The sequence below is a fragment of the Xylocopa sonorina genome, chromosome 6 (assembly GCF_050948175.1).
Source record: "Xylocopa sonorina isolate GNS202 chromosome 6, iyXylSono1_principal, whole genome shotgun sequence".
Taxonomy (NCBI): Eukaryota; Metazoa; Arthropoda; class Insecta; order Hymenoptera; family Apidae; genus Xylocopa; species Xylocopa sonorina.
Window position 1 is genome coordinate 12,586,820 of NC_135198.1, and position 20,402 is coordinate 12,607,221.

The window sequence follows — 20,402 nt, forward strand, 5'->3', positions numbered from 1 at the left end:
ATAATGTCTTTGGCGATGCACACAAATTGCAGGTCCTGTACGACTAGATATGTAAATTACTTTGTAATTATAGACGTGGAAATATTGATTATAACCGTTAATCATACATGGCGAGTGGCTATCATTAGTTAGCCATCCGCGATGTCTTATATACATAGCTATCCAATTACGTTCGATTTGTATTTTGTAGAATATAATTCACGAAGGCGATCAGGGTTGGCAGCGATAAATGAATCGATATCAGGAGTAGTTGGCTGGATTAAGATATTAAACCGTAACCAGGCTATCCTGCGATAATGCAACGCGGGTTAATTAAAATTTCCGGAGGAAAATTTATCTGGTAGACACTGATTTAATGCTCGAACGCTGAAATACAATGGACGGTTAAGTTGCTTAATTTCGTTATGGCTAGATGGACGTTGGGGAGCGTTTTCTATGATCGGTCGCGACTCGTCGAATTGAGGACCCAATTGCGAATAGTTCGACATCTTGCAACCTAATCAAATTCAATGGAAAAATGGGTAGCCGGGGCTACCCTTTCCATGGGTTGTTGTCGAAGGGATATTACGTGCCGGATGGTAATGACCCTCCCTATTGCTCGAACTATGTTCTCACGTTGGCAGTGTGTAGTTGACGATAGACTGAAGGGGACGCGTGCGTTTCGAAACGATGAAAAGTTGCCTAGAAAGTTCGACAGAATCCGAGGTAAGTAAGAGACACGTTACTTTGGTAAAATAGATAATTTTATCGAAAGCTATTCGTCGCTCGCGATGGAAAGATCAAAAGGGGAAAGAGTTTCCATAAATGTTGAAGTTTAACGAGACTAACGCTACCGTTCACGTTTATTTGATAAAAATATCAGTATTCCTTGAAGAAATGTGTAATATGAATTCAACGTTATTGAAAACATGTCCAGGTGGACTGATTCATCCGAGAACTTTGTTGCTCGTAACAATAAATCGATTTTCTCACGTGTTAGAGTAATCCGATCATCGGATTTATTGGACAGAGAAAGGGTAGCGGAGTTCAAAGACGAATGTTTCACTGACCGGAGATACACATTACCCCATGAGTAAAAAACAGTGCGTATCATGGATAATCTAAAGGTTATCTCATTAAAAACTCTCCATTGCGTAGAAATAGTCGGCGACATTGGCAGTGTTCTCCTCGATCCTTTGGCATCTATTCTCGGACGAATCCACGGTGCATCTTGTTGCACGGACAGAAATAACTGCAAGTATTTTCTCTCGGCTTAGAAAATTTCATTGAATCGCATAGAAAATTAATCGAAGCGGTGCGCGTAAAATACTTACTCTAATATACCGGATTTTGCTTCTTCGTTCCCTTAAACTATTTCTAACATACGCTACCATTATCGAATTGTGGTTACATCACAACTGCGTTTATCCTGTTATCTTACATACTCGTACTTGATAAATACGAAAATAAGTGGTGGCAATGCCAAACTGTAACAAGCGATGCGATACTATCGATGACTGAACCGAGGCGTACAGACCTGCACAAGACGACCTGTGTACAAGAATTATTTCTTCCCGGCGGTGTCAGCTGTAATTCGATTATACGCCTCGCTTTCGGAACGGTGCACGTGTCACAAGTACAAAATATCCTAATACCACGTCTGGTGTACTTGCATCAATCGGTGAAGCTCCGGTATCTAGAGCTCTGGCCGAAGCATATTTGAAGAAGAGTGTCACGTATCAAGAACGAGTCGAGGTAAGCCGGAAGGCCACCGGAAGTGGAGACCTGATAATTGGTCGAATACCTAGCTTGATTTCTTTCTGTTTGTTGCGTGTGTCCGTTCTCGCGGCACGGTAAGTGCGAACTCGCTACCTGTACGCCAGGTGTTGGCTACTTTCCGATCATGCATATCACGTATCCGAGACTCGATGTGGCAAAGGGGTAACGATCACTGGGTGAATAGGAGGCGAGACGTCGATCGAGGCATCGCGCTGAAACAATCACATCGTCGTTCACTGGACAACCGTGGCACGGAGAGCTAAATTTTTCGATCAAGTTTGAATTGTTTTGATAACAACGTTCGAGAACGACTTGGAAATGCATACGAATGGGCGTTGACTGAACTTTAAACGAGATTAGTCCCGATCGCAACAGTACCGCGCGATTGGATCGCGTACGGAGCTTGAACGGCGATTTTCATCGCTTCGCGATTACTCTCGTTGCATTTCACGCGTTTACTGCGCAGTAAGAACTCGCGGTATGCCTTTTGTTCGGCGAGCGTATTGATACTTGACGAAATCTGCAAAGAATGCATACTTATGCGGAGATAAACAGAAAACGCGGTCACTGTTTAAATGGTGAGACGATTTACATAAATTGCCTGGCTGAACTGACAGTACGCGTGATTTATTTGCCGGCTTTTTTTTATGAACATGAGTGATTGTTATGCATCAAACGGTGGCATGGTTGTTGCGGACCCAGTCGAGTGCAACGTGTTGAAAAATATGATCCAATCGCAACGAGGATTACTCAACATTATAATTAAACAACCTTAATACGTAACTATAACGGCGCAAGATAAAGTTATATAAATTTCGTTGCTCGAATACAAGTTTCAGACTGATTAAACTCCCGTAGCCAGATTTCTTTTGCGCAACGAATCGATAGCACTCAGGATACGCGCCGTTATAAAGGGTTAAAAGGTTAACTAATTGCGAGAATCGACGGTCACACGTATAAACGATGCATTCGTGTCAAGCGAGTCACGTGAAAGATTGCGAAATAAAAATCGCAAGTTGAGCAGGTATTTAAACGGGACGCGAGTCTACCTCCTGCTTCGAAAATAAGCATATCACGGCGCACAGATCATTCTGAAGGCGTATCCTGTACTATGACTTCCCGCGTAAATCACAATTAATTTCAAGGCACGACAAAGACTTTGATGGTAATTAATACATTTATATGTCAATTAATAGATTTATTACAAAGAGCACGTTACGCTCTGGCGGTTCCAAGGCAATCCAGAATACTCGAACTTTCATGATATGTTAACCGATATTTTATATCACGTGCCAATTGGTTCAACGATGCATCGAAATCGCTTCTTGCACGGACGTTAACTAAGTATATAAAACATACTACAAGTTAGTTATGATGAAATATAATATATCCAGACGAATTCCGTTTAGATACAATCGCGAACTATTATTGAAACGTGCTTCGCGTTTGCAGTAGAAACAGAACGATAGTGGTCAGACAGGCGGATAGATCGGAGGGAAAAGGAAAGAAAGCTGTACTATCCGATAATGCAATGCAACTTTTTGTAAAGCAGGTGTTATATTCTCGAGGTAATGTTATGCGTATTTACTACTTTAGCGCGGTTTTAATGCGAGAGAAGGTGTACCTTATTCCGATTGGCTCGCCTCTTACGGATCTGGCACCGCCTCTGCCGCTCGATTAAGAATCATTTACGTATACATGCAATATATATCGCCATTTTTTATTCGATAAATGATTACGTCACGATATAATATATTCCATTGATCAAATAATGCTAAGAAGAGATTTTATTAATGGGTACGAAAAATGCTTCACATCCACCGGATATTGCGTCTAACAATGCGATCGATAATTAAATGGAACTTTTTTGAAAGGTAGCATAAAATGATCTCTTTACCTTTGTGGTAGTAGAAGGTTTAAACAATGTTCTTCAAGAAAGAGCGCCAATTTTTTCGTAACCTATCGGTAGAGCTTACGTTACTCGGTGTCCTGAATAACGGTACATTCGATACACGGTATCCTTCTAGGCCTTTCAAGCGATTCAGGTTCTGGTTGAATAAAGAAACCTGAAATAAGAAACGCCAACGATGAATAATTGAATAATCTATAACTGGAAAAACGACTGAACATCAAAGCATAGTGACGAGTTTGTATAAGTGCCTCTGACAATGCTAAATCTAAGCTAAAATTAATCAATTCAATTCCACGAACCTTTTACACGCGATTTTTCATATCTCCACCTTTGTTGTTCCTCATCGTTCTTTCTTCCTTCCTAGAGATCACGCGATGCAAATACTGCGCTTGCTGGGGGGACTTGTTCGCATTGTTATCCGTTCCATCTATGATAGAGACGATTTGTAACAAATTTGCTCACGAAAGCGAGAGACGAGTGATGAAAAATCACGATAGAGAACACGAGACGAAAGGAACAGTGGAAAAGGTTCGCGTCGCTCGATCACGGAAATCATCCGTAACCTGACATCTTCCATTGTATCCGGTTCGAAAGGATTCCGGGCAGAAACGAGTGATTGTTATATTTCATTGTCACCGCGCTTATCGAGCCTCGCGATCAAAGGTTGCAGAGATTGGTTATTGCATTAGCATTGCGCACGTTTGCCATAAAGAGCTTGGCAATGTCTATCGGTGCTCCGTTCGAAAGATTACCAAACGATAGACAGGATGTCTATGTAACCGCGTGGAAGAAGAATAAACGAGAAATTGGTCAAGATCTTGGAAACGAACTTGATTTTATAACAAGGATCTCTACTATCACGAGACAATATTTTTTTATTTCCTTATTTCGTCTGTTCTTTTTTTTTTTTTTTTATAAGGCCAATCTCTAGAATCGTAGTAGGGTATAGAAGGATACCCGACGTTCGAAAACTGAATAACGACGTCATTGAATACTACAAAAGGTATAGCCGCGGTTCTATTCGGTGACCTTCGTGGGCTCCAATCGACAATAGTTCCGTGACCGGTCCAGAGGCTCGTTTCGCGTTTCGTACATTTCAGCGGTATTGCATAATTCACGGGTAAACAACCTTTGTTAGTTTCGAATCCGGTTTGTGCCTCATGGCAGATTTCTTTTATCGAACCGAGACAACAGGGAATTACATGTCGGGGCATTCCTCGAAGCGGAAAGACAAAATACTTGATAAACTAAACTACTTTTTGAAAGTTTCAACAACGGCCAGTATTATGCGATCAATCAATCGATAGGGAAGGGAAGCAAGTAACGTAACATGCGAGTCAGTTTTCAGTTTCCAAAGAGAGTATTAAAGATCGTGCTATCCGATATCGGCGCGTACAAGTCTTTCGCTTTCCGCTTGAGACATAGCACGAAGTCTTCGCAATGTATACATCGTGAACGTCATAATTCGAAGCGACGTGAAGGCACTTCACGATTTATCGATAATTTTCAAAAAGGAATACTTTTAGATAGTATCTTGATAATATATCGATAAAGAAAATCGCCGGTTGTATACACTGAACTTGTACGAAATACTTTTAAGCTCCATTAAAGCAAAGTGTTGGTAGCTTGCCGACGCAAATATTGAAAGGACTTTACACATTTCTTATGCGCATGAAATTAATATATTTCTATGTCACGTTGCAACATTTGCGGAACAAGCGATGAGCAAACGTGACACGATATGCGATTCTATTCCATTAACGGAACATTCGTGACGATTTCGAGAATAAGCAAGTTAGTTAATACCGTCTACTCCTGTACAGAATCCTAAGCATGCACCAGGGTCTTAGAATATGCCGTAAAGTGATCGACGCAACCAGTAATTTTGCTCTTTTTTTAGATTCTATTAAACACCGATCGCGTGTCTCCGAAACGAACCGTAACGTAACGTTTTTAGCGGACACTTTTCTCCCCTTATTTTTTTTCTCTGCATTTGCATTAAGTGATATTAAATGATATAGCGTGTGTATCTGAAATATTAGATCTTCCCTCGGCACTATTCTGTCTGCGAAGTGAATTACGCGTAGCAAAAACCGGCGGTAATCAAGGAGCTCGAAAGAGGAGCTCACGCGATTAATTATTAACAGAAAGAACGGAAAGACGTCGCGAAAGATGAACGAACGTGTACGCGAGCGTTACATAAACTATTCTTTCCGGTTCGGAAAGAGATACATATCTATTCCGTTTGGATAACCGTTGCTTCCGTTAGCTAAAAAAAAAAAAAAAGAAAAAGAAATTGACCGCACCCTAGAAGAAGGGACTCGATCAGCAGAAAAAAGTGAAAAAAGGGAAAGGGTGCAGTCACCGGAACGATTAATTCCCAATGTCTCTAACTGCAAACATCCTAAACTATATTCGCTTGTCCCTGAACCTGTGAGAATGGCTTTTGCTTGTACTGAGCGTATATAAGACTGACGGCGTCCTATCAGAAAGCGCAGTGTTAAATTACCACCTCGACGACAACAACGAGCATCGTATGAGTGGCGAACTCGCCGGTGTTACAACAGTACAGTGGTCCATTGAATGAGCCATCGTAATAGCATCGATACTGTCGTTGAAATTTAAAAGATCAGTGTCCAGCAGAGAACAAATTCAGATTGTTTCGTTACTCGCCATGGAAACCGCGTTGCTTACGGATTTGAATGCTTCTGAGCATTACGATGCCGGCAAAAGTCAGACAAACTTCGCAAAAGATGTGCCGAAAATTGCCAAATACACGGTAAGCTCGTAAATTTATAGAGCTTTTTGGTTGCATTTAACTCGCGGCTGGGCGATGGGTTACCGCAAAAGACTGATAATTATAGAATTTACTGTATCTAGTGATGTAAGAAAAACCATAAACATAATAAGCACCGCGGTATCGGTAGGAAATTACTAGCAACGTGTAATTTTCTCCGAGTTGATTGTATATTGATGACTGAATTATCCAAATGTGTCAGCTGAAATATTTAAGCCATCACGTGAAAATAATGTATGATAATAACAGTACGTACCCTATTCGCGATAAACGGGAATAATAACAGATTTCTTATTTTATTTTAAACGCTATTTTTACATTTAATGGGGTGAGTTCTTTTTCAGCGAATTAGACGCAATTGCGATTCTCGAAATCAAAATGTGGACACTATCCATCATTGCTATTAACTGTTGTGAATCATTGCATGAAAGTAGAACAGTTATAATTCATTCCCCCGATTATGCTGGGCATTAATCATCGAGATAAAACATTGGAGAAACGGGAACGTATCCGCGATTTGTGGTACCGACCAATTCGATGGGTCACGTTAATTGTCACGTGTGAAAGCGTTAATTCAATTCCTGGTGTCGCATAAACGAATTGTTATCGTACCGGTTGCATTCAGTTACATACACTTATATGCACGGTGTTGCATTGTATGTTCAGAATTTATAAGATCAGATATCCCATTGTTTGTTTGCGCCACAATGTTCAGTACGAATGGCTCGTATAAATTTACTATCTACCCACATCTTAAGCGAATTCTGATCAATTTTATCTAATCTGAATTATGAATTTTGCAATCCCTACAACGTTTGCTAATTCCTTGCATGATACTTTAGCTGGCGGATTCGGCGAACGAGGAAAGGACTGATATGGATTATCATATGCAAGTAGTTACCAAAGATGATAAGGCTAGAGTACTTCAATTCCTCAGAAGGTTCTTCTTTAGAGACGAACCGTTAAATCAGTCCATCGAACTGATACCAGAAGGCGAAGACAGCACCTGCATCGAGTTGGAGCAATATTGCAGTAAATCCTCGCTTGAAAATAATCTTAGTTTGATGGCAGTCTCGACGAGCGGTGCTATAGTAGGTGTTTTGTTAAATGGTAAGAATTTCATCTAAGCCTATCAAAGGTTCTTCATTGTTTTCCCTGCTCATTTAGCTGTTTACGTAAAAACTTGTAAGGCTACGATCCGTTTACGCAGTTCGCGATATATCTGGGTTAATAACAGTCTGCGGACTATTCTCGTTGTTAGTGAAAAAACAATTACGGTGTAAGTTAAAAATTCTACGAATGCAAATTGATGACAAGCTTACAGCGGAGTATAATAATTATTGCTTAGACTAGGATAGCGGGCCGAGTAGATAGTTCAACATATTGTATAAAATATTTGCGTATAACACAAGGAGGTCACTGTTTTATTTTTGAGACGTATCTTGTTTGAGTATTAAGATAAGTTTCTCCCGGAGAAATCCACTATTTGACTGTGACTAGAGGACTACGGAATATAAGGAGAATTACATTGGAAGACTTATATCGAAAAATATTCCGTTTAGAACTTGTTAAATAATCTGTACAAATAATTGCCGCAATCTTTGCTTGTAATTAAGTAAATGAAACAGAAAAAATCAGTAAGGAAAATAATCATCGAAGAGAAGACACACGTATTTCAAAACGGTACTATTCTACGTTACATAAATTGTTATGCGAATACCAAGCAGGCGTGAGACTTATTAATTGCTACCGGTTGTCGCAACCATAATAATTGCATTACTGTATCGACAGATCAAGTTGGTCGCATGCTATTCAGATCAGAAAAAAATTTAATTAATGACGTACAAAAGGACAATATTGCATAAAACGTAAATTTGCTTCGATATTTTTCATTCCTAATCCGACTAATTTATTACTATTTATATTATGATTCATTCAATGAAAACCAGCTATTTATGATTTTGTTTTTATTGCTCGGAGTATTTCGTAATTTTTTTCTTTTTTTTGAATGAATGGTAAACAGCTACAAAGCTTTATTTTAAAAAACGGAAAATCAATTCGTATCGTATCGCTAATTACCACATCAAATGCAAAGTAGATGTAAATAAGTACGGTTGATTGCTGACTGCTGTATACCAACAATTCTATGAATTTAAAGTACTTCATGGATTAATTTTTACTAATAGCATTCAGTTTATGTCTGATCGTTAAGTAAATATCCGCTAATTTAAAATCCTAATCCATCTTACGTACAATTATGAATCACCAATCTAGATTGAACGATAAAATTTATTAGTCGCCAACGGCTAAGATTTGCAATACTCTGTTTTGTGCAAATTAGAGACCTTTAGAATAGAATGTATATACATATTTTGTATGGTAACGTATTCAAAACAATATTTTTTAACAACTATATGTAATTCATTATTCGAATGCTATCAATACATTTCAACGAATTATGCGGAATCTATTCACATCATTGAATACTTCGCCTTGCAAATTATAAATAAGCATGTATGTTATACGTTTAATTATAGGTATAGACATGCATTGAAATTATTTTAAATTAAGCATCTTAATTAATTAATTAATTAATTACGCTTACTTGTTATGTGCAGGAAAAGTCGAACCCCCGAGCGACGACGATTCAGAGTTTATAACCACGTGCAAAAACCCGAAATTCAGAAAAATTGTCAGGCTATTGAGATACGTGGATAGAAACGTGAACCACAACGGGAAGTTCCAGGGATTGAACGTTTTGGAAATCAGAATAATCTCCGTAGACTCTAACTGGAGGGGTAAAGGGATTGCCAGAGCCCTTATAGAGAAAGCACTGTAACTGACTCCATTAATTAAAACACAGATTGATGCTAATCGTGTACGAATGTATAATAAACTATACTTACGGGAATATTTACTTTGCAGCGAAATTGCGAAAGAGAAAGGCTTCCACTTCGCACGTGCCGACTGCTCATCCTATTTCTCTGGAAAACTTTGCTCGCGACTGGGCTTCGAACCGATATACAAGCTCAAATATGCGGATTATGTAGATGATGATGGAAATCCCATATTTTCTCCTGCATTTCCGCATAAAGCAATGATTTCGTACATTAAGAAACTATGAATAGCGACACGATACATGTTCGAAATCGAGTACCTGTTGTTTAGAATCGCGGAGGTAACTGTTAAAAACGCACTCCTATATTTACATTATATTTCTCTTTTTACAGGATATTCGAACAAATTTTCTTTTCTAAATACTTCTTTTATTTATTGATTAATTTTTTACGAATTAATATAACATTTACTGTTACGTAGAAATGGATTATCAATTATGCCGTCAATGTCATACCAGTAACATTTAATAAATAACACGCATGTTAATAATTACATTAAGAAACCGAATTATAAATAAATATCGTATTATTAGCCAAGTAAACGTATGTTCTAACGAATTTATACGTCCAAATAAAAATAAGTTTTCGTAATAATTTTTAAACAATAAAAGTATAGTGATTGCCTTTATTGTATATAAATAAAATTAATTTCAAATATTTTATGTATTACTTAAATTATATCAATAATATATTTTTACATAGAATACAACCTTCATAAAAGTATTTAGTTATCTAGAAAAGTAATATTTTATAATTAATTTATTACTTTTGCGCATTACAATTTTTGCAAGTGCAAAAATATAAATACACAAAAGGTAATTATTAAAAATCTTAATACATATAAAACCAATGTATAAAACAAATTTGTACTACGCGTTACTTATCACTGATTATCATTTATCTCCTTTTCTCAGCTCGTCAAATATTTGCAACCGTTCCTCCAATGTTTTACCTTCGTACCTTTTTCTAATGTATTCATAATTCTTCTGAATTTCTGCACTTCTTTTGAGAGCTACATCTCTGTTATGATCTGACCATCTTTTAATCATTATTATGTGTAAAAGTATACCTGCAATTATAGTCATTGCACATAATTTAATCGCTCTCTGTCTATCTTCTCTAAGAACTTTTCTTTTCTGTTGCGAATGATACACGTTGTACATCTTCCTCTGTTTATAATAATCATTGTGTCTAAAAACAAAAAGTAACATGAAAATAACAAATTCATTAGAACACATATGATTTCTTTATAAAAATGTACTCAGTGTGTTGATAAGAATTATTTCTATAAATGGTATGAGACTTTAATTGAGCATCGTAAAGATCTCTAGTCTCTTTTTTACTAAGAACAGTATAGGCTTCATTTATCTTCACAAAATCAGCATGACACCCTTTAGTACCACTATCAGGATGCATCTAAAAAATATTATAACATATAAAGTATTATATGTTAAACTTTAAAAAAGAATGACTCACTTCTTTCGATAATTTAATATATGCAGCTTTTATTTCTTTTTGAGTGGCATTTGGAGAAATACGCAATATTTCATAATAACTGTATTCACATCTTTAAAAATATATTTCATTTTAACGTTTGTATACTTTTAGTAGAGTTGTAATGTTATTTTTAGTCTCTAACCTTTGACAGTGAAAACCTTTGCAAAGAACGCGAATTAACATAGGCACTTCGAACTTATACGCACGAGAAATTTGTGCCATACTCTAAAAATTCTATGTACAACAGTAAATTTAAGATCAACTTAATAGAATTTCATGTTAAGACACTACTAAGATTTTGCACTATTATTAAATTGAAGTCAAGGATGATTGAAATAATATTACATTAAATTTTACTGTTGTTAAAGTTGCACAAAAATTCTGACTACAATTTTAAGCTAATTTCCATCAAAGTTTTTTTTGACAAGAATATAAATAATAGTAAGGGATAATTTTCATAACCATAATTGTAAATATTGTTGCACATTTGACTAACTTCCTCCCTTGCAACATTACAGGAGAGAGAGAAAGCGATAGTTCCTTAAATTAAAGTGTACAAGAGAAATTTCAGAGTCAAAAGATAGTGTAATTAATATATTCTTAATGATAGTTCACATTCCACTTTTGAAATGAGGTATTTACTGAAAGGTTCTCTTTTTCGTGAATTAAATATTTATTAAAAACCAAACTCAGATTTTATAATATAATAACAATTCTCATTTGTGTTTGGTGTATAGTATAAAATATATTACAATATGTATACAGGAAACATTCTTAATTATATAAGATAGGCCTCAAGCCCAGCTCGATGTCTATGCATTCCATGCTTATCATGTGTAATTTATGCAATATTTGTTATGCGTTTTATATAAGCTCTAGTATTATCAAAAAATTATTATTTATGTAGTTTATATTGCATATCATATGTACAAATTGTACGTTACGACAATGAACTATAATGCAAGCCTTTATCAAGAGATGTGAGATTAACTAATAGTAAACATAAAAACTCTACGATTGTAACAATCGACGTATTACACGGTATTTTATTTAAATATTGGCTTGACATTTTATGAATAATACTTCAGGAATTAAATGCATTGGCACAAATAATTTTTATCAAGATCGCGTATGAATTAAAAGTTTCAGATCGTTTTTATGTGTCACATGCATTAGGTAAAAGAAATACTTTCAATTTGCTAAAGAGTTGTTAATGTAATACATTAATATAGTCACATCCTAATAAAATCTCTTATTAAAATAACGATTACAAAATTTTTAACTTCAATCAAAATATATAAAAATTTTAATTATATCACTACGCGTTACTGCTTTTAATGTTTTTAAACATTTACTCGTATTCATAGTTCAATTTGTAAGAAGATCGTAAACTAATTAAAAATTATCTACAATATTTTTTTTATAAGTATGTATATACGGTCTTCTCAAAATTCAACATATAGATTTGCATAGGCAATAGGATAACTGACTTTTTCGTCTCACAACTCGTGATAGTTTTAATTTGTGACAATTAAATTTGTTACTTGCTAGTAGTAAAATATATACGTGTTTATGAGGCTTTTTACTGTTTTCAACAATTTAAATATGAAGGCAAGTTGTATTTTTTTTTCTTTTTCAAGCAATTTCAATGTTTTCAAGGTCACTACATTTTTAGAGTTATCTACTCGTTTTTGCTTTCTCGTAAAGGGACGTTTGGATATTTTGGAAAGTCTACAGCGTCCACTGGATTTTTCACTTTAAAACTAGGATATAATCCTGTCATGCTAGTTCTAGTATTGTATCCTTTAGAATAACCATCCCAATGATTTCCGTAAACTTCAATTAAATCTCCTACTTTTAACTCGATTTCACCGCTCTTTCGTGGCTTATGATCCAAAATAGCTTGATGAGGGTGTGGATTTTGACCACCATAATAATAAATATCATCTAACGATGCAAAACGATTATAAGCATCCGGATAATACGTTTGCATTAACTCATATGCTACACGGCATACTTGAGAGCTGAATGTGCATACCAAATAATCACATTCAGACAAGAGATGTATATCGATTATTATTCCTTGTAAAGAAGAATCGGAATATCTCTTTGCAACTGATGCTGTCTCTGCGATATCTGGATCACCTATTATTTCATAATTTGGATAACGATTTCTTGCCGTTGTAATTACTTTTGGATCATCACTCGCTAGAAATACCCTTTTCACTTCTGGTTTTGTTTCAAGTTCATCGAAATACTGTTCGACTTTGACCATATACTCGTCTATGTCATGATATGCTGCCTCAGTACCAACTTTATCTGTTCTTCGTACATGAACACCAACAATTGGTTTCTTGAAACCAAGCCGCTCTTTGGCATAATCTAGTGTTCTCTTCACATGTTCTTGAGGTTGCATTAAATACTTTAAAACCTGACCAACCCACCACACTAAAGGATGTCCATGAAGTTTTTCTAATCTTGGAGCTAAATCAGCTGGTACGCTTGGTGGTTGAAATCTTGGTTTTGGATAAACATTATCTACGATAGGTAGAGAGATAACTTGCTTAGAGGAGTCACCAGGCCAATTGGCATGCGATACCCCATTCGTAGATACACATGTGTCACTAAGCGGTTTAAAAACTGATTCCCAGCCATCCTTGTGGTACCTCCAACCCTTAGATCTAATTATTAATGTCCGTTCTGTACCATAAGCAACTAAGAAACAATATGTAATATGGTGAATCTGGAAAACGTAAGAATTTTATTCACAAGCTTTTGTACATCTTCCTATTTTTATGTATAACACATTTTTACCTGACATCCAAATCCGCAACCTTTGTTTAAACTGCAAACCAATTTCCTTGCTTTACTGCAATCACTAGGATTTTGTAAATACCTAAATCTCCTTTGTACAAGATCAGATAATTCTTTTGCCTCTTTTTTACGCCATTCATCATAGCCATCTGCTTTTGTTAATCTATCAATGTCCATTATGAGAGATCTTTTATGATCCCAAACATTTTTTGCTGTGTCCTGGATTCTCTTTTCTCTTTGATCAAAACTAAGTTTGTCAATAGTCTTTTGAAATTTGTTTAACTCTGCATTAATATAATACCTGTTGAAAAGAATGAGGTATTAGTATAACATTGATACCTTGTTTTTTTAAGTTGTAAAACTACATCTTATATATTATACCTACCAGGTTTCTTGTATATTATTTCTTATCCTTCGCCGTAACTCTTCATATTCAGATGAAGGAACACCATGCTTGACGTTATCCTGATGATCCAATAAATCATCGTATAAAGAAACCTTTTCAAGTTTCTCTTGTATTGAACCTAAATGGTCTCCTTGAACAGATTTTGACCTTTCTCTGGAAATTATGTTATCCTGTACAACGAAAAGATCACAATGCTCTTTGCTTTAAACTTTAAATAAATCTGTCATCTTTTGTGATTTTTATTATAGACTTACCCCAAAACTATATTTTTTAGTGCCTCATTTTGCCTCTTTAGTATTTCAAAATCGTTAACCATTTGGGCTAAACGTTGAGCATTTTCTTTGTTTGTAGGACTCTCGTTATTAGACGATAAATTACTAGTCTTAAAGATATGTGATACTGATACTATTAGTACCAAAAGCCATGTTGCTAATAACACTATTCCTACTTTCCCTAACCAACCTGGTCTTCCTGACCAAAATGTTGCCATTTTATGTTATAGTAATAGTATTATTATATTTAATGAGTTGCATTACTGTATCTATAAATGTAAATTTTTTATATCTTTAAATTTTACAATACAACAATTATTACATAATAAACATAGAGTAGAAAGATTAGATTATAGCACACTATTTTATAAACACAAAAAGAAATCAGGTCTTCTTATTAATCAATTAAGAAATGTATCATATAGGTATAACTTCACCATAACACAACAGGAATTATTTATCACAGAACCATTTCATTGCTACAGAGAAAAGAATGCACAAGGTAGTACATAATAAAAAGAAGATAAAGTTAGAAAAGCAATATAGAGTAGAATAAGATTATTAAATCATTAGATCGAGTTGACATTAACAATAAATACAAATAATGCAATATGGAAGAATTAAACAATAATAAATCTTACCGAATGCTTCAGCATCTTTATAAAAATATTTTAAATATATGATAAGATACATTCATTATTGTTAATGTAGTCATAGGAACCAGATATTTTCATTAAATTGTCAAGTTGACTTCTTTCATGTGCGATTACAGTCATTAAACACTGTTTCATGTGGCAAGCACCAATAGCGTGAGTTACAAGTCTACGTATACATTATGAAGAGTTTGCACTGAAATAGAGATAAGTAATCACAACAATAAATACATTCGTTTAAAAATATCGAAACATGATTCTGGCGAATAAAATTAATATTATACCATTATCTGTTTGTTAAAAAAAAGTCAACATGAAAATGAACTATACGTACTATAGTATTGTACCGATGGTATCACACGTACACATTTTTTAATTATATTTTATGAAGTAGACAATTTTTTTATTAACATTGAAGAACTAAATAATATGTAGGCAAAATATTCTTCGAGTAAATTATTAATTTTAGAATGCGACTATTATATCAGATGGCGGTAAAAATGGTACGTATGATTCTAACATGAAACATCGCTATCTATTCGTTCCATGTGTAATTTTGTCATATAACCTAAAATCTTGACACTCTCGACACGGTGTTGTGCGAACGTGAACGGACGATTAACGCCGGACAAAATCTACGAACATCTAGTTAGAACATTGTTTCAGTGTCATTGATAAACGAATTTAGTCGTGGTGAATGTAAAAATGATATCGGAACGTCGTGGACAAGGAAAAGCATGAAATTGTTAGGAATAACGTATTGGTTCGGTATCGTGTGGTGATATTTCTAAACGCGGGTTGGCTCTCTACCCCCTCCCGTCCTGCCCTTCAAATCACTTCCGAAAATCGCGCAGCATCCTTGCGCGCGAAACACGCGTATGCCGGTGGACGCACATTGTGTGCCTGTACTTCGATGTACATACCTGTGAATAGTGTATTTTAAGCCTTAGTTTTACGGGATGAGTGTGTGAAAAATCGGAGCGTTCATAGTAACCGTGAAATCACCGTATAACATAGAACAAAACGAACAATATTTGTCAATTGGCTGCGAGCATAGAATCGTAATCGAGGTAAAGCTTGCACGTAAACCGACAGAGGAAGCATCTCCATTATTGCAGTTGCCTATCGTTCCGAAGGAAGGGATTTGCAACATCAGTGAAATCAGAAATAATTACATTTTACAGATCTTTCGACTCTTCTCCCTCTCTACTTTCCTACCCCTAATTCCCTTTCGTTCGTCGATGAACAAGCAGTTGTCGTTTTTTGCATGTTTCACTTTTTTTTTTTTTTCTTCTTCGGCATCCCCCCAGTTTCGTTCGTCCGTCGCCGAAGCGGTTGTGTCGTTTTCGTAAAACCCCGAGAAGCCGTGTAGACTAAGTTACGTCCGTTCGACAATTCTCTTTGTGTTCTCGTTCTCCGTGCCCGGCAGTGTTGTCAAAATTCCGGCAGCACCGCTCGCCCAGCTGCCATTGCTGTACTGCCTGGCGTTCGCAACTTCATAAATACGATTCCCTTTGGCGATTATTCTCGTTGTCGTCGTCGTTCTCGTCGCCGTGGAAACAGTGAAGATGCCACACTGTTAAAAGTCACAGGTAGAACATGCTTACAGAACAGACGTAGCGGGTGATTCTACCTTTAGCTCCGGACGCCGGTTCTGAGTGAGCTAACCTTCACAGCGAGGGTTCCTCTTATCTGTTTGATCATCGTTCATCGGGCCTGAAGCAGTGGTACAGATTGACAGAACGATGAAGTGGCTCGGTGCGAGTAGCGCTGGTGCTGCGGGTGAACCGGCACCTTCTATGCAATTGCACCATCCTTCAGCGAACGGGCACATACCTACGGTATGCACTTATTCCGATTTTTTTTTTTCTTTACATTTTCCTATCTACCAATTAGTACGTGTTGCAAAACGACTTATCGTGACAAACTTTCAGCTGTGATCGAAATGTCATAACCTATCGCATCATGTGTTTTGGAGCTGAATTATATTAAACTGCCTAATCTGCAAATATACCATTGTACTCGTTTATACTTATTTCGATTTTATTTATTATGCTACTAGATACTGCAACAAGTTTTATTCTGTTGTTCAAACATCAGAGAAAATCCTTTTAACCCTCTCCTATTCTGCATATGAATAAATTTTGCATATGCTTGTGCTTTGTTTGATCCATGATGGTAGACTGTTATGTCAAAATGAGGATGTTTTGGTTGAATTTACGAATTTCTTTATTTATTTAAATCAGATTGGTGTCGCATATGGTGTTAATTATTCTGCGTGTACTATATATAAAATAAATTAGTCGACTATATATGTTTCGATGCTGGAACAACTTTGTCGAAGAGACATTTTGTGTCTTTTTATATCTCTGGTAACTTTTTAATGAAGCATATGAAAAATATTAATATATACGTATACAGGTATATACGAGCAATGTGATAATGTGATGGATCAAACAATTGTGATGTACTTTAAGGTGCATAAATTATTGTTTACTATCTGGTGATTGGTTTCAGGCCAATACATGTATTAATTTTATGTTTTCACATTATATGTATTCGGATGTATTTAGAAAGAATATCGAAACATCGAAATAATTTTTTATTAACAGGATGCAGAGCAATGCGGTCAAGTGATGGCTGGTGGCGATAGTATGCGTATACAGCCTGGTCAGACACATCAGATAGGTGTGAATAGAACTCAAGATGATGCTATGGTCAGTTATGTATTCCAGCGACCTACAGAAGCTGAATTTAATGCTCAGTCTTCAACTTTTCAAACAAAACAAGCACCACGTGCTTGGGCCCTTGCAGATGATGCTATTATTGATAATGTGAGTGTACCAAATGTCTAGTATCAGAGTACGTTATATATATACCTATATATATATACCTTTCGCAATGCAATCTTTGGACTTATACATTTGTATTTCGAAATGTAGTTTTATAGATAACTAGACTTGTATCTGTTTAAATGGTTTATAGAATCCAGAAAAGTGGAAATATCCCATTACTAAACTGAGTGTACCACAACAGAATCAACCCCAACAATTAAGTCTGCAAACTATGAACAATGTTCACCTACCATATGAAATCCATCCAATGCAACTTAAAGTAAGTAATAGATTGATATTATATTTGATAAAAAATATAATGTATTATTTTGATATTAATAGTTGCATTTTGTCTTCGTGTTTTACAGAGTGGAGCACCAGGTGCAGAACATTTAGTTTACCTTAATAATCAGATGACAGCACAGCAACAAGTTGCTCTTTTCCATCATCAACAGCAACAACAACAGCAGTTTAGAAATGGCCAGGTAAGCAAATTTACCCATAAATTATTTTAGTAGCCTGTAAATTTAGTAGGATTATGAACATGATATTTCGAGAATGTTGTCAATGGAAATCTGATTCGCTTTGTATCGAGGGTATATGCGTAAAAAGTATGGAAATACGAAAATATTATGAAAAATCCCTTCTATTAGCATTTAATTTCTGTAGCGTATATTTTTCGACTCCGGAATAAAAGAATATTTATTACAACATATTCAAAACAAAGGAAGTTCATTGAATTTTGTAGTAAGTATCGCAGTCCATTTGTTAGAACGTAAAATCTCCAATGTTCGTTTAATTAGGGAATGCTATTGGCATTGATAATTAACAATCGACTAAGTAGAAAGCTGAGTCGCGTCTAGGTAGTAAAGCGTGTCAGGGTCAAAATTTGGTGGTTCACTAAACTACAAGCAATGATTTTACAGTCATAGACGACGCCAATTACCCTGAAAAATCATAAAAACAATACAAATCATGATGACTGTTTATCTTTAATATTTATAAGAGTTCGTACGTTTATTGTCGTTTTCTTTACACCGATTTATTTCAGTTGAATGCAACTGATGCAGTCGATCGTTAGTATTTTATTTTATCTGGCAAATTGTATACATATTTATTCTTTTGTAGTTTTAATTTGGATAAGATATACGTCCGGTAAAGTAACTCAAAGAGGGATGTTATTCTTCTTGAGTTCTCGATTACTTTGATCTTAGATGCGTGAGGGTAATAATGCGATGGATTTTTATCATCTACATTATATGACATGTATAGATGTAGGTAGGTAATCCCTAAAAGCCTGACGGTACATACATATATTAGAATGCCGTACATTTTGCGTAAAATTGTCTTTCGTGTCGTCATTAATTCAGTCGGAGCAGATAAATTTATTAGGCAGGATGAAATTTTCATTCTACCGCCGTGAGAGGTCGTGTGATGTAAAGAGAACGGTGATTGGTCAGTAGTAACGTTCGTAAAGCAGAGCGTAACTGGTAAAGTACTTGGTAGAGGGCACTTCGTTCGAGCGTCGTTCTTTGTTTCGGTTAGGAGGGCAGTCTCTATCGAAGAGAGAGGCCGATTAACGAAAATTTGAGGAGAGACGAGTAAGAGCACCGCGACGCCGAGCGTTATTCGAACGGCTGATAATAACGCGTCTTACGATATGTCAGGACGGACGTGAATTTAGGCAACGAACGCGTAATCGACTTGCTCCCCCTGTAAATAAAACGCGTATCCGCGGAGTGAGTGTGTAAAGTGCGCGAGAGGAGAAAGGAGGTGGAGGAGGTGGCGGCGGCGGCGGTGGTGGCGGTGGCGGCGGAGGAGGAGGAGGACGAGGACGAGGAAGAAGAGAGCATAGGTAGCAGTGGCAGCATCGAGGCACCCGAGGTGTCGAACTGTTTGACAGGCGGCCGAACGCTTTTCTTTCTCTCTCACACTCCCGTCCGTGGTGCCGCGATTCGTATTGTTCGGCGGCGGTGTGGTGTGCTCAGTTTACGAGAGGTCTGTCCGTTCATAGAGGAAAAACGAACGTGAAAACAACCGGGAGTGGTGTGTATTCAGTGCCGGCTGAATCGGCGTCCGCGCCCCGACGCCGTGGTTGACGTACGATCCACTGATTTTTCTACAACGCGTCCTCGCCAGCAACGCGATTCTACGAATCGCCTCCAAGATAGCCTCGTCTGCTGGATAGTGCGTGCTAAAGAGTGTGTGTTCAATTTCTCGTTCACGTTGTTGGTGTACCACGGGGTTAACGGTGAATCTCTCGAAGGTGACGCGCCGTGCCGAGGGTACCTTGGAGACGGTGGAGAGTTTCGGTGTAGGGTACGGCCAGGGAGCAGGCACGAGCACAGGCGACTGGATGAAACCACCGGGGGATCTTTTCCTTTACTGCGACATGAAGGATTTGGGGGCCGACATGGTATTTATTCCCGTTCTATTTCTCCGCTTTTTAAACCGCGAACCGCGTTTCTCCTTTTTTCGAGCCGCGGCACGAGTCGCCGAACCTTGCCAATTTTTAGGTTAGGTTTCAACTAATTTTTATTCTTTGCTATACGGAAACCTCCA

At 36.7% G+C, this 20,402-nt stretch overlaps 4 protein-coding genes across 9 annotated transcripts in view; 2 read left to right on the forward strand and 2 right to left on the reverse strand.

Moving 5' to 3' along the window:
• Positions 1–622: 622 nt before the first annotated feature.
• On the forward strand, positions 623–9,699 carry LOC143424277 (arylalkylamine N-acetyltransferase 1). 4 transcript variants are annotated; one of them, XM_076896241.1, is made up of 5 exons: positions 655–705; positions 1,144–1,233; positions 7,310–7,577; positions 9,086–9,302; positions 9,393–9,699. In XM_076896241.1, exons 1-5 carry the CDS (start codon positions 670–672, stop codon positions 9,589–9,591), a joined length of 810 nt encoding a protein of 269 aa, XP_076752356.1. In that variant the 5' UTR covers positions 655–669; the 3' UTR covers positions 9,592–9,699. The 4 variants fall into 4 exon arrangements, with proteins under 4 accessions (XP_076752358.1, XP_076752356.1, XP_076752359.1 ...); XM_076896243.1 differs by lacking the exon at positions 1,144–1,233 and having other exon boundaries at positions 623–705; XM_076896244.1 differs by lacking the exons at positions 655–705; positions 1,144–1,233 and adding an exon at positions 1,488–1,734.
• A 485-nt stretch (positions 9,700–10,184) lies between these two features.
• Positions 10,185–11,232, reverse strand: LOC143424894 (dnaJ homolog subfamily C member 4). The gene is made up of 4 exons (XM_076897255.1): positions 11,004–11,232; positions 10,841–10,931; positions 10,599–10,780; positions 10,185–10,555 (listed from the first exon to the last, which is right to left on the reverse strand). The coding sequence occupies exons 1-4, from the start codon at positions 11,081–11,083 to the stop codon at positions 10,258–10,260; spliced, it is 651 nt and encodes a 216-aa protein (XP_076753370.1). The 5' UTR covers positions 11,084–11,232; the 3' UTR covers positions 10,185–10,257.
• A 278-nt stretch (positions 11,233–11,510) lies between these two features.
• Positions 11,511–15,304, reverse strand: Fuct6 (alpha-(1,6)-fucosyltransferase 8). The gene is made up of 5 exons (XM_076896189.1): positions 14,995–15,304; positions 14,336–14,622; positions 14,061–14,234; positions 13,676–13,976; positions 11,511–13,604 (listed from the first exon to the last, which is right to left on the reverse strand). Exons 2-5 carry the CDS (start codon positions 14,569–14,571, stop codon positions 12,543–12,545), a joined length of 1,773 nt encoding a protein of 590 aa, XP_076752304.1. The 5' UTR covers positions 14,572–14,622; positions 14,995–15,304; the 3' UTR covers positions 11,511–12,542.
• Positions 15,305–15,421: 117 nt separating this feature from the next.
• The window catches only part of Pum (pumilio), a 61,639-nt gene continuing 56,658 nt past the window's right edge, over positions 15,422–20,402 (forward strand). Inside the window, exons 1-4 of one of the 3 annotated variants that reach the window (XM_076896149.1) lie at positions 15,422–16,847; positions 17,619–17,840; positions 17,992–18,120; positions 18,209–18,325. In XM_076896149.1, coding sequence (XP_076752264.1) covers positions 16,752–16,847; positions 17,619–17,840; positions 17,992–18,120; positions 18,209–18,325 — 564 coding nt within the window. In that variant the 5' untranslated portion in view covers positions 15,422–16,751. Of the gene's footprint in view, positions 16,848–17,618; positions 17,841–17,991; positions 18,121–18,208; positions 18,326–19,656; positions 20,257–20,402 lie in introns of those variants that run through there. The other 2 variants (XM_076896148.1, XM_076896151.1) reach the window with 2 other exon arrangements.

Coding starts and splice junctions, on each gene's coding strand:
- LOC143424277 (XM_076896241.1), top strand. CDS start 670: ATGAAAAGTTGCCTAGAAAGTTCGACAGAATCCGAG. Junction 1,234..7,309: donor TTGCACGGACAGAAATAACT/GCAAGTATTTTC, acceptor ATGATACTTTAG/CTGGCGGATTCGGCGAACGA. Junction 9,303..9,392: donor GCCCTTATAGAGAAAGCACT/GTAACTGACTCC, acceptor TTTACTTTGCAG/CGAAATTGCGAAAGAGAAAG.
- LOC143424894 (XM_076897255.1), bottom strand. CDS start 11,083: ATGGCACAAATTTCTCGTGCGTATAAGTTCGAAGTGCCTATGTTAATT. Junction 10,932..11,003: donor AAAGGTTTTCACTGTCAAAG/GTTAGAGACTAA, acceptor ATATTTTTAAAG/ATGTGAATACAGTTATTATG. Junction 10,556..10,598: donor TTTATAAAGAAATCATATGT/GTTCTAATGAAT, acceptor TTTTGTTTTTAG/ACACAATGATTATTATAAAC.
- Fuct6 (XM_076896189.1), bottom strand. CDS start 14,571: ATGGCAACATTTTGGTCAGGAAGACCAGGTTGGTTAGGGAAAGTAGGA. Junction 13,977..14,060: donor AATAATATACAAGAAACCTG/GTAGGTATAATA, acceptor TCTTTTCAACAG/GTATTATATTAATGCAGAGT. Junction 13,605..13,675: donor GTTGCGGATTTGGATGTCAG/GTAAAAATGTGT, acceptor TACGTTTTCCAG/ATTCACCATATTACATATTG.